The sequence below is a fragment of the Equus asinus genome, chromosome 12, assembly GCF_041296235.1.
Source record: "Equus asinus isolate D_3611 breed Donkey chromosome 12, EquAss-T2T_v2, whole genome shotgun sequence".
Lineage (NCBI taxonomy): Eukaryota > Metazoa > Chordata > Mammalia > Perissodactyla > Equidae > Equus > Equus asinus.
This window is the reverse complement of record NC_091801.1, coordinates 22,820,313-22,834,227: the sequence shown is the minus strand read 5'-3', so window position 1 is coordinate 22,834,227 and position 13,915 is coordinate 22,820,313. Positions and strand designations below refer to the sequence as shown.

Genomic DNA, 13,915 nt, shown 5'->3' with positions numbered 1-13,915 from the left:
TGTGGCGGCCACTCACATAGAATAAGAAGACTAAATGGACTTACAACCAGAATACACAACTATGTACTTAGGCTTTGGGAAGGAGAAAGGAAAAAAGAGAGAGAGAGAGGAAGATTGGCAACAGACGTTAGCTCAGGGTGAATCTTTCCCAGCAAAAAAAGAAACCATGAACAAAACGAAAAGACAACCCACCAACTGGGAGAAAATATTTGGAAATCATATATCCAAAAAGGGGTTCATTTCCAAAATATATAAAGAACTCATATAACTCAACAACAAAAAACAACCCATTCAAAAAAATGGGCAGAGGATATGAACAGACATTTCTACACAGAAGACATATGATGGCCAACAGACACATGAAAAGATGTTCAACATCGCTAATCATTAGGGAAATGCAAATTAAAACTACATGAGGTATCACCTTACACAGGTCAGAATGGCTATAATTACCAAGACAAATAATAACAAATGTTGGAGAGGATGAGGAGAAAAGGGAACCCTCATTCACTGCTGGCACAAGTGCCAACTGGTGCAGCCACTATGAAAAACAGTACGGAGATTTCTCAAAAAATTAAAAATAGAAATACCATGTGATCCAGCTATCCCACTCCTGGGTATTTATCCAAAGAACTTGAAATCAACAATTCAAAGAGATTTATGCACTCCTATGCTCATAGCAGCATTATTCACAACAGCCAAGATGTGGAAGCAATCCAAGTGCCCAGTGACTGATGAATGTGGTACATATATACAATGGAATACTACTCAGCCATAAAAAAGACAAAATCATCCCATTTGCAACAACAGGGATAGACTTCAAGGGTATGATGTTAAGTGAAGTAAGCCAGACAGAGAAAGGCAAATACCACATGATTTCACTCATATGTGTAAAAGAAACAAACACATGGATAAAGAGAACAGACTAGCGGTTACCAGAGGGGAAGGGGGTTTAGGGATGGGCAAAGTGGATCGGGGGCACATATGTACAGTGACAGATAAAAGTTAGACTATGGGTGGTGAGCATGAGGCAGTCTATACAGAAACTGATAAATAATAATGTATGCCTGAAATTATACAGTTATAAACCTTGATGACCTCAATAAAATAACTGGAAAAAAACAGAGAAGTATGTTAGACAGATTTTTTTTTTTTTAAAGGTGTTGTACCTCTATAATCTTACAGAGAGAAAGTGTAACAGAAACACTGGGCTGTGTTTGGCACATAATTCTACTCATACCATCACATTAGCCACAGAGCCCATCAGTAACTCTCTTAGATCTGTGTCAGGCACTCTAGTTCTCCAGGTGTATTTACTGGTTACAACTAAATAGACCAAGTAGCTAAAACCCATAAAATAATCAAATAAATCTGAAAGTTCTGGAAAATAAGCATTATGTTTTGTTCATGGAGAGTAAGTTTAATTCTGAACAAAGTAATGTACCCAGTGCTAGTCATTAGCATTTAGGAAGGAAGGTGGGTCAATCCAACCAAACTACCAGTAAAACAGCTTACTTCTCAGATATTAGAATATCAGTTTACTTTATAAAGACTTTCCACTTTAATAAACTCAGAAAACATTTTTTGTGTCTAAAAAATAGCTATAATCTAAAGCGTAGTACTCAGTGATTTTTAAAAATAATTTTATTTTATTACAAGGTAATAGCAGGTATACAATAGCTATATTCTGTCCACCAGAGGTCCAGCCAAAACCATAAACAACTTTTGCCAGTAAATTTGAAAATTCAAAGACAGAAACCTTTTCAATAAATGTAATGTGCCTAAGAAGAAACAAAAATCTCACTTAGCCAATCTGACTCAAGAAGAAACAGAGGCCTTAAACGGTCATATAAACATGTAAAAAGTGAAGCTGTTTGACCTCTGTCTACCCTACACTGCCCCATGGGGGTAAATGACTAAACGACAAAAAGGTTCAAATGAGTTCTACCAAATAACTAATCCTATAAGGCTATTCCAAAGAACAGAAAGAAAGGAAACACTGCTAAATTCATTTGTGTGGTTAGAATAATCTTGATGACAAAACCAGCAAAGAAAATTAAGGGTCAATTTTACTTATGGATATATTAACAAACCTAATTAAGTCATACTGAAAAATACACATCATCACAGGTTGGATTTTTCCCAGAAATGTAAGAGTGACTAATTAGAACATCTATTATTATAATTTACCAATTAAAATATGGAAAGTGAAAAATTATATATATATATATATATATATCATCTCAATAGACACAGAAGAAAGTCAGTACATCATAATTCCTAGTAAAGGGAGGAAAGGAAGAAGGGGGATGGAAGAGAAGGGGAGGAAGATTTAACAATCAAAATATCAATAAATATAATTTACCATATTAACAATATAAAAGAGAAGTCACATGATCATTTCAATTAGAGAAAAAAATATTTGACAGAATTCTCAATCTAGAAATACAAAGGAATTCCCCTAATCTGATAAAAAGCATCTACAAAACACCTAGAATTAATATTATACTTAATGGTGAAATGCCAAACACTTGGCCACTACCATCAGGAAGAAAGCCAGAATGTCTACTCTCATCACTTCTGTTCGACACTGTATTGGAGGTCCTAGATAGTGCAGCAAGGGAAGAAAAGAAATAAAAGATACACAGACTGGAAAAGAAACAAAACTGTCTCTATTTGCAGGTGGCATGATATTCACATAGAAAATCCCAAGGAATCTTTCTAACAAACTGAATTTCCCAAGTTATGTGATAGAAGGTACAAATATCAGCTCTATGTCTAGATACTAGCAAGAAATAATAGGAAAATTAAATTTTTTAAAATACCATATATAATAGCGTCAAAAAGCATAAAATATTCAGAAAAATGTTTAACAAAAAAAGTGTAAGAAAAAACCAAAAACTACAAAACAAGGCAGAAAGAAACTAAAGACCTAAATAAATGAAGTGCTACACCCCTGCTATGGATTGGAAGACTCAATATCAGTAAGATATCAATTCACCCAAACTTGATCTATATATTCAATGAATTCTAATCATAAACCCTAGCAAGCTTTATTCTGTAGAAACTAACAAGCTGATTCTAAAATGTATGTGGGTATGCAAAGGGCCTCTATCCAGAGCTATGGTAAAAGGAACAACAAAGTTAGAAGAATTACACTACCTGATTTGCACACTTACTATATAGCTAGAGTAATCAAGACTGTGCGGTAAAAGCATAAGAAGAGAGAAGAGCAACAACAACAAAAAAACAGAAGAGGCCACAAATAGACCTACAATTATATCGCCTTTTGCTTTTTGACTAAGGCACCAAAAGCAATCCAATGATGAAAGCAAAGTCTTTCCAACAAATGGCACCAGAACAACTGGATATGCACATGAAAAAACATAACACTTATCCAAAATTGATTTGAGATGGATCAGAGACCTAAACATAAAAACTAAAACTACACAACTCCTAGAAGAAAACACAAGAGGACTGCTTTGTGACTTGGGGATCGTAAAAGTTTCTTAGACAAGATACAGAAAGCAAAAACCATAAAAAAAAATTAAGTAAACATCAACATTAAAAATATTCAAAGGATACTATTAAGAAAATGAAGAAGTAAACTACAGACCCTAAGAAACATTTGCAATACATACATCTGAAAAGAACTTCTATCCAGAATATACAAGAATTACAGTTCCATAACAGACAAAAAGGCAATTAAAAATGGGCAAAAGAACTAAACAGAAACTTCACAAAGGAAGATACTGCATATGGCCAATAAGCACAAGAAAAAGTGCATGATATCATTAGTCATCAGCGAAGTGTAAATTTTTCTATTTTAATTATTTTATTAATGTCACACCGATTTGTAACATTGTGTAAATTTCAGGTATATATTATTATATTTCAGCCTCTGTATAGACTGCATCATGAACACCACCAAGTCTAGTTTTTATCCATCACCATACCTATGTGCCCCTTTACCCCTTTCACCCTCCCCCCATCCCCTTCCCCTCTGGTTAATCATCAATCTGTTCTCTTCATCTATATGTATATGTTTGTTTATCTACGGAAGTGTAATTTTAAAATACAATGAGAAGCTACCAAACACCCACCAGAGTGGCTAAAGTTGAGAAGACTGACAACACCAAATGCTGGTACAGATACAGAACAACTAGAATTCCCACACACTGTTGGTGGGTGTGTGAAATATATACTCACAACCACTCTAGAAAACAGTTTGGCAAGTTTTTTAATAAAACTGAACACACACCTACCCCATAACCCAGTAATTCGTCTCCTAGGTATTTGCCCAAGAGAAATTAAGACATATGCCCACCCCCCCAAAAAAAACTTCTAAAATATTACAATATTTATAGAATTTTCTTCATAATAATCCAAAACTAGGAATAGCGTAAGTGACCATCAATAAAAGAATAGAAAAACACATCGTGCTTTAGTCATTCAATGGACCACTTGGCAATACAAAGGAACAAGGTACTCATACATGCAACATGGATGAACTTCGAAAACAAGCTGTATCAAAGAAGCCTTCCAGAAAAAATACTTACAAAATCAATTTCTAGAACAAGTAATACCAATCCACAGTAAGAATATTTAGTACAATAGTTGCCTCTGATGGCAGAGGTAGTGGCAAGGAAGGGGACTGAGGGAATTTTCTGGAGTAATGGAAATGTTCTCTACCTTAATTGCTTGTTGAGTTACACAGATGTATACATTTATAAAGACTCCTCAAATCATACACTAAAATTTGTGCAATTTACTGTATGAAAATATTAACCGGGGGTGGGGGCGAACATAAACAAATGTTGAGCTCTAATGACAGGCACATGTAAGTGTTGAGGAATGAGGTATACTGATGTCTACAACTTACTTTGAAATGCACAAAAGAGTAAGACTAATTAATGCATGTGATATGAAGCAAGTTTATTAAATGTTAACCACTGTAAAATCTAAGTGGTGGGGTTCTTATACAATTCTTTTAACTTGGGTGTCTATTTTTAAATTGTCATAACAAAATGTTAATTTAAAAAATATAAAGTACCTACACTCAAACTAATAAAAGATGGACATGACTTATGTGTAAATTTATAAAAATTTACACAAAATTTTATAATTTTATAAAAATTAGTTATAAGATTTAAATAAATAGGAAATTCTGCTACATTCATATATAGGAAGACTAAATACTAAAAATGTGTATTTGTCCAAATTGTTCTATAAATTCAATACAATCCCAGTCAAAATCCTGAAATATTTTTCATGAAACTTTCCTGATAAGCAGCTTCTAAAATGTAAAGACACGGGTAAGGAAAGCTCCAAAAACAGTGAGGACAATGGTGAGGACAGGGCAGAGGGACTTGCCCTAATAGACATGTGACAGAGAGCAACTCAGTGAGTATTGTTCCTACACACCAGGAAGAAAGAGAGCCACACGTATTTACACACAATAGGTAATACCGCAGATTAGTTAGCGTAGAAAGAAGACAACTCAACTAATAGTACAGGAAATTTTCATTATCCGTTTTTTTAAAATATTGAATTAGATCCCTACTCACAATATATACAATAAAAGCTCCACCCGGTGGTTTAGACATCTAAATGTGAAAAGGCAAAATTTAAGATATTTTAGAAGAAAAGAGAGAATGTTTTATGATCTTTATGTTAGGAAGGATGTCTTAAATAAAGCACAAAAGCACAAACCATTAAGTGGAAAATAGAAAAATTCTACGGTTAATATATTACAATTCTATTCAACAAAATATACTACAGAAAACAATGACGTGAATATACACAAACTGGGAGAAATCCTTTACCACACAAACAATCAAAAGGTTCAAGATATAGAAATTCTACGAATCAAAACTAAAAATACAAAACAAAAAACACGAGAAAAATATTTGGCAAAACACACGAACAAGCAAATAACAGAAAATGAAACAACAAGCAATTCTCACTAGTAATCTCACTGGAGATCAGGAAAATGCAAATTCAAACCACAAAGCACTACTTCACACCCACGAAACTTGCAAATATTAAACCTTACCAAGTGTTGGCAATGTGGTCGCAGCAGAGAGGAGCTGCACTCATTGTGGGTGGGAGTGTGAACTGATACCACCACTTTGGGGTAAAAAAAAATGGCACTCCAGTAAAGTTTAAGATGCGTATTTGCTCTGACCCAACAATTTCAATCCTAAATTATGCTCTGGAAAAACTCTTAGACATGTACACAAGGGGATATAGATAGGTACAAGAGTGTTCAGGGCAGCAGCGTCTGAAGAAAAAATAAAGTGGTCTTCAACAGCAAGAGGCTAAACAAAAAGGGGCACATTCACATGGCAAAGAACTATATAAATGAAAATAAAGGGCCAGAATTTGGTGGAATCACAAACAAATGGTGTCAAACTAGTATGCCAAGTATGAGCCTAGTCACAAAACTTTTAACATGTGCTATACAAGAATACATATATTTCTATATAGAGGGATATAGATATACTTCCTAAGCAGTTTTCATATATGTTGCTTTTAAGATTACATATATGTTTACATGAATGAATATGAAATACATAATATGCAACATAATACTATCATATTATCTGTGTATATATATTATGTATTACAAAGAAACACATGAGCATGATTATTACAAAATGTGTAAGAGGGGGTGTGAAGGGATAACACAGGAGAGGAGAAACCAAGAATCTGGAAACATTTTATTTTTTCACCTGTATGATGGACACACGGGCATTCACTGCATTACGCTTTATATAGTTATAGTCTTCAATACGCAATAATTCAAATGGAGTTTTAAAGAACACCACATATTGTATTCTAGAAGTTAGAGAGATGGCTCAGTGTCAAAAAGCATGAAATAATTTATAAAACTCAGCAAATGACAAGCATCCTATTCAAAATGATGCGATTCAAAGAATGGAAAAGTTAAAAAGTCAGATACTCTTTCAACAAACATTCGCAATACAGATTTTTATTTTCATGTAAGAAAAGAAAATTAACTGCTCCTAAATAAAATTTACATGTGAACCTAAGACCAAAAAGGCTTTCCAACATACCATTTCAGGAAAACTGAGATTAAAACCAGAGTGTGAAAGATGGGGGGTGCAGGGGAGTGACTGTGTGTATTAGTGGTATAATAAACAAGAAACAGAAGTTAGAGACAGACACATCAACACAACAGCAGTGAGTCTGCACTATGGAATGGCAGAAAAGGTCAAACTTCTATAAAATATGAGAAAAGGTAGTTACACAATATTAGTTATGGAATAAAATTATTTTATCAAACAATATTCTCTCACTTTAAAAATTAAGACTGATGCTTGCTGGCTTCCATTCAGAATGAGTCACTGGGTTACGTCGGCAGGCACACATGTGGAAGAGAAGTGACGGCATTTCTCAAAGTAAAGCAACAGTGGTTTCTACTCTGCTCTAAGTAAGCGGACACCCCTTCACCACCACTCCCGGCCCCATTTAATTCACTACCCTCTCCACGTTAGGGCACAGAGGACACCTATGGCAGATGATGACAGTTATACTACAGCCAGAACGACCGAGCAAGCCACCTGAATCTCACAGGGGGCCAAGAAACAGCCCGGATCCTTCAAAAGATCTTATGTGACTATTCTTTAAAAGATTTATTCACCAAATGAACTCAAAATTTCCTCTATTAGGTTATCTGTAGTAAATTTGTCCTTAGGTGTCAGCAATCTGATCAGAACCAAATTACATTCAGGGACTAGCCATTAAAAGATAACCACATCAGCCAAAGGTAACCAAGATACATCCCTGAAAAACAAATATCCAATGCAGACCAAACTCATGAAGCGCTTTCATTTCAGGAAAATAAAGTCAGAAAAATTTTTAAAAATTAATGACAACTAACAAGAAAATACCATCCTGGTTCCCAGCACCACCAGAAGAAAGGTAAAAGGTGAAAGCACTGGACTCCAGAACATACCCCTACCGGGGCACTTAGGGAAGCAGAGAAGGAAGAAATGAATGCCCTAATCGAGAGTCCTCTACTAGAAATGGCCAGAACTGCAGACTGAACCGGACACGCGTCCACCCAGATAGACTTATGCTCGTGCACGCAGCACCGAGCAGACACGAGGCAGGAGACACTGAAACATATAAGTGAGCCGAGCATCCCCATGTCTCCTGAGAGATGGCTGAGGCTTGCCCCAGAGATTTGGGTAAGCTGTAAACGGGTTCTATGTACACAGAGGTTTTAAGGGAAGTTAATTAAAAAAAAGTTTTTTTATCTTGGTAGAGAACTAAGCCAAACCACTGAGAGGTGGCAGAAGCAGCCAAGACAAAACTAAGTTGTACATTTTCATGATATTAAACCAGTATCCTGGAAGACCATCAAAAAACTAAAATGTATCTGAGAAAACAATGTTACCAGACCTCAGAGGGATGAGAGGGTCAATCAGCAAGTCAAGGTTGATGGGTAAAGGGATACTTACACCTCCCAGGTAGACAGAAATGTGTCAAGCCAGAGTAGAAACATAACCTCCAGAACATCCATTTTCCTTAAAACACAGATGCTACAGAATATTAAAAAAAAAAAGTGATTGTTTTCACAATGTATCATCAAAAACTTTCAAGCATGCAATGGCCCGCTTAGCTCTACGCCTTTATATTCTCCAAAGTCTTGTACTTACCCTTACCTTTAGACGTAATTTAATGAAAACCTCTGAGAAACACGAAGGCATATAAAATTGGTTTTAGGGCTATCACAACTCTGAAAGAAAAGCAGAGCATAATTGTTCCCATTTGAAGAGCCTAGCATTAGGGGTTTTGAATTACTTGCCACATGATTCTTAAATGGATATGAATCCGAGTCATCAGTCTCTCCCAAACTACACTGCCTTTCTAGAGAAAAAAGATTTGTCCTATTGGAACCAGAGAGCTCAGGGGTTAAATTTCCAAGACGAACTAAAAATAGGTAGGAGAGCCCACAAGAGCTTTCAACTCTGTTACTCCAAGTTACTCTGCTGGTAATTAGCTGAAAATGAAAACCTCTCATTTTCTAATAATCTCTCCGACGCACATGACATTAAAGCAAAACTAAAATATAGGTCTTTTCTTTTACTTCCTATGCTCGACACAGGTTAATAAGCTTGGCCTTTTCAAAATGTGTTCAAGAATTCCCTCAGAACATCTTTCAGTACTTGGTTTTATATGATCTGGCCAGGCTGCACAAAATGCTGTTCAACTGAAGACAGAACAGCACACAGTTCTTATAGTGGAAGAATGAAGGCCTTCCTGCCTTTTCACCCCACAATGATAAGGGAGGATTAAGCAACTGGCCCTAACTGATAGTCCCTGGCGAAAGAAAGAAAATTTCACTAAGGCCTCTTCATTCAGGGGAGAGAGAATGCAATCAGCAGCGTACTGTACCCCTTGGCTACCTAGGAGTCCAAGAGACAGTGAAAAGTAGCAAGCAAGAAAGAAAAATCCTAAATGATTAATACCCATCAAATGAACTTGCGAATGCGTAAATTTTACAAATAGTACACGAATGCATTTAAATCTAAATAAGACAAGGCTACAAAAATAAAGCTGCTAGGGACAAACTCTTACTAAACTTCAAAATCTGCTGTTAGAGACTTTGAGAGAATTAAACAGCAGTGGCTAAGAGTTTTTAAGCAGTCGCCCATAATAGTTTTGAGTAGGTACAGCAATAACCAAATAAAACAATTGGTGTTATATAATCTGAAGCTTCAAATGGAAGGAAGAAAAAGTGTTCTACAGTGACACCTACTGGTAAAGAGGAACGTAGTAGCAGGACACTATTACACAAAATAGTCAGATGTTTACACCCCTGGAGCATGCTAGAAGCTACAGGGAAAGACTGAATGATACTCGCAAAGGGAAAAGCGAAACAAACAAAAACATTACACATACCAGTGGCTGTGTACTACAAAATAAGCCCAAAGGACATCACAATCCTTCTTAACCAAAGATTCTCAAATCAATAAATCTGAAAGAGGTTTCCCCTGGTCCAAATTGGCCACGCAGGTCAAATTTTTAAACGCAAGTTAAAAGTAAGCTGTCCAATGTACTTATGATTCTATTTTACAGAACAAAACCAAAAAAGGTAAAATTGAGCTCTGTAGGAAACTAGACATTTTATCATTTTTCAATTTTAATTGAAGAGTTATATGAAGAGCAGTCACATAGATTTGAAAATCAAAGTTTTACATAAATCCCCAAAGTTCCAGTTTGCAAACATCACTTTTCAACATCATGACCACCAAGGCAAACAGAAGGCCAGATAATCACCTTTTCCCTGAAATGCAAGCTTCAAAGGACAGGGTCCATTTTCTGCCATACTTTTATACAAAAGTTTAAGAAATAATAAGGTTAATGTGACCAATGTCATCATCAAGGATGATGGAGAATTTAATTGGTGATATGACGAAAGCACACTTTTCCTCAATAACTAGTTGTAGTATGCCACAGAGAGATCCAGAAGGAAACTTAAGAGGCAATCTACTTCAACTCCAAGATTCCATTAAAATCTTACAAATTAGAGAACCCAAAATTCAAGTATTGTGGTATAATGAATAACAGAAAACATGGGTTCTAGTCTTGGATCTTCCATTAACTAGTTGGTTTTCCAAGAACTACACAATCTTTAATGAACTAGACAATCTTTCTGGGCAATAATTCCCTCATCGACAAGATTAAAGGGAACTGAATGGGCCTCCCAGTAAGGCCACTGCTAAAATGTCTTCAGTTTCTATGATTTCCCCAGCGATGGGAATGGTTTGGACATCAATGTCTATACCTCAATGACACTGCAACAAAAGAGAATTTGGTTTTATCTTCTAGCTCTATCCTGCTATAAGAAAACCACATAAACAGAATCGCACATTCACCCTGCAGTCTAGCTTGTTTGTGACTGAAAGAATCCTTTTTCCATCTCCAGTGCCTCGCACCTGGCACACAGTCAGAACTCAATATTTGCTGAGAAAAATGGCTGCGGAAAAAGATTGCTCATTACGTAACATGCAAGACTGCAATACCAACTCTTTAAATTGTTTTTTTGTAAAACAGATACTTTTCTCTTTTACAAACTATGTCTGTTTCATGATAATTACAGAATCAGTGTATAAAATGCTTAAAAGGCTGTAGATCTTCAAATATGGACAGAGCTTGCTCTAAAATGCCTGAATATGAAAGTCAGAAAACGTTAATTTAGGTCATAACATTTCCTGAATTTATTTCCTACCTGTTAAAACTAGTTCAGTTACTGAACCAGTAGGGTGGGAACACAACACACATTCCCCAATACTAATTTTTACCAATAACAGGCCATATAAAGTGACTTCCTCAGACATAATTAGTCCTCTCTACTCACGAGCCCAAAGGATAAAATGGAACAAAGTTGTGCTTTATTTGTAAATAGTGCAGAAAACTTTAAAAAACAATTAATATTAAAGTCTTGTTCAGCAGCTTTCTCTGCTTGGAACTTCAGTGGCACAATGCGCTCTTGACATTTAGAAGCTTTAAAAAGTGTAGCTAGAGCCGCCTCTGACAGTTCATCCATGCGTCAGTCAGCCTGTTCAAGTAACTGACTGGCATTTAAGGACAAGGGACAAAAGAACACAAACAAACTTTTACTTATGTCAAAGGTGAAATGATACGCTTGCTTTGAATTTCACACTGTATGTATATTTTTCCATTTGCAATACAAATATTAGTTCTTCGAACGTAAATTTGTGCAGTGACTTCAATTGCACTACTTTTACCATTTAAATTTATTCATTCATTCACTGATCAAATATATATTGAGCACTTAGTAAGGGCCGGGACCATTAATGAACACGAGGAGGGAGTAAGACAGGAAAACAACACAAACGAAAATAATTTCAGGCAGTGATAAAGGCTGTAAAAAAACAGTCCTCTGAAGTACGACTACAGTTATCTGATTTATTTTCCTGATATACATGAATATACTACATGTAGACCTCAGGAAACAAAAAGAGTCTAAATCATTTCAAAAAGGAAAGTTCACAGTTCACATTCAATACACATGTGTCTTGCAGTCTCAATATCTTAAATATGAGTCAAAGGAAGTATAAAAGAAACCGAGAACCGCTGAAATGGGAGATGAAACAGATTTAAAACATCTGTTCTCCGTCTTTGCTGGGTAAGCACATGGAGGAGAAAGGTGAATAGCCAATAGATTTTTTTAAAAAGAAAAAACACAGGGAAAAAAACAGACAAGCTCGCCCAGTATTCTAATCTGTGATACTTTAAAGGTAACTACAACGCCCTTTAAGAAAGCTACATATAGTCAAAAAGACTTAAAACCATTTCCAAGAATATTCAAGTCACTCCCCCTACAGCCCCCCGCACACATTCCCCCCCCCCCCGAGTATTATCCTTTGAGTTGCTCCTCAAAGCTGCCGGTTTGGCAGGAACTTATTTTCTCTGACTTTGGCTCATTTCCAAATTCACCAAAACATGCAAAGCAAAGGTAAATTGTTTCTCTTACTCTATCTTCAAATCCACGGAAAGCCGGGAAAGAGCAGATCAATAACCTCCATCTAGGCTGCGCCCTGCAGGGGAGGGATCAGCCGGGAAGCGGCTCCCCGGGGCGACCCACCCAAGCCCGCGGACCCGCGCCACCCGGCCCCTCCAGCCCGCCCGCCAGGCCCACCGAGCGCGGCCTCAGGCCCCGCGCCAAAAAGAGAGGCAACGCGGAGGATGGGAGACGCGCGGCGGGAGCGGGAGAGATGCAGCCCCAGCGCCCGCCGCCCGGGCCGCACCCCTACGGCCGGTCCCGGCCCCCCAGACCCCCGCCCTGGAGCGCCTCTGACCTCTCCGTGCCCCGGGGCTGCTGCTGCCGCCGCTGGTGCCAGCGCTCGGACTGCCGGAGCCGCTGCTGCTGCTGTTGCCGCCGCCGCCCTTGGCATTCTTGCGTGGGGCCATTGCGCTCACCGCTGGAGCAGGCGAGGGGTGTGGGGCCCCGCCGGGCGCGGGGACACTGGGGGCGCGGGGACACCGACGGCGGGGAGCGCTGCGGCGGGTGCGGGCCGCGGCTCCTGCTGCAGCGCCTGTGCCTCGGTACCGCCCGCCGCGCCTCCGAGGACTTTCACCCGCGTGCCGGCTGCGCGCGCCCGGCCCCCGCGTGCGCCGAACCTGCGACTCCCCCCCGAGGCGAGAGCGCGCGGCTGGCCGGCCCCCTGGGCCACGCCCCTTCCCTGCTGAGCCCCGCCTCCTCCCCGCCCGGAAGGCTGAGTGACGGGGATTGTAGCCAATCACAAAGGCTTCTAGGAGGGGGCCGAACCCTGCCGCGCTTCCCTGCCCCCTGCAGCTTTGGAGGTGTTCTGGCGCGACGCAGTCGCCTGTGAGCGCGAGCAGCTTTCGACTTTCCAGTCTGTCCTGATCCTTTGGAACGTGGCAAACGTGGAAGCCGAGATGGCTCTCGCGAGCATTGGCAGACCCCGCACGATCGGAATGGGGCGGGCCGCGGGGGCGGGGCCGGTGGACACGTGGGCGGTGTCCGGGCGGAGCGTGCCGCCTCCTGGCCTTTCCCTGGAAATTGTGCTCACGTCCCAGTTCTGTGCACGTACAGACGCAGAGCAATGCAGTTCCGCTTCTTGCGAAAGAGATGTGGTTCTTGTCAATATTAATATTAAGACATTTCTGAAATGGTGATATTAGGAGTAGTTCAGTGCTTAAGCCGTACGTAGTTGATCGTTTTGGTTTTAAAGCAAAAGTTCATTTCTTTTGTGTCATTAATATTTTCAGAGAACCTTAGTTTAAGAGATGCGAATATGAATGTAAAACAAAAGTTCATCTCCTGCCCTGGATGGCACCCTCTATCTACAATCTCCCTCTGCCGGGCTAACACCTACAATCATCTTTCCTTAAT

The 13,915-nt window shown here is 38.8% G+C and overlaps 1 protein-coding gene across 8 annotated transcripts in view; it reads right to left on the bottom strand.

Annotated features, from left to right (window-relative positions):
- ASPH (aspartate beta-hydroxylase) overlaps positions 1-13,692 on the bottom strand; it is a 208,407-nt gene extending 194,715 nt beyond the window's left edge. For 5 of the 8 annotated variants that reach the window (XM_070481185.1, XM_044780223.2, XM_070481188.1 and 2 more), the window contains exon 1: positions 12,858-13,238. In XM_070481185.1, the coding sequence (XP_070337286.1) occupies positions 12,858-12,969 (112 nt within the window). In that variant the 5' untranslated portion in view covers positions 12,970-13,238. Of the gene's footprint in view, positions 1-12,857 lie in introns of all 8 variants that reach the window. The other 3 variants (XM_044780224.2, XM_070481184.1, XM_070481187.1) reach the window with 3 other exon arrangements.
- Between the last annotated feature and the right edge of the window lie 223 nt (positions 13,693-13,915).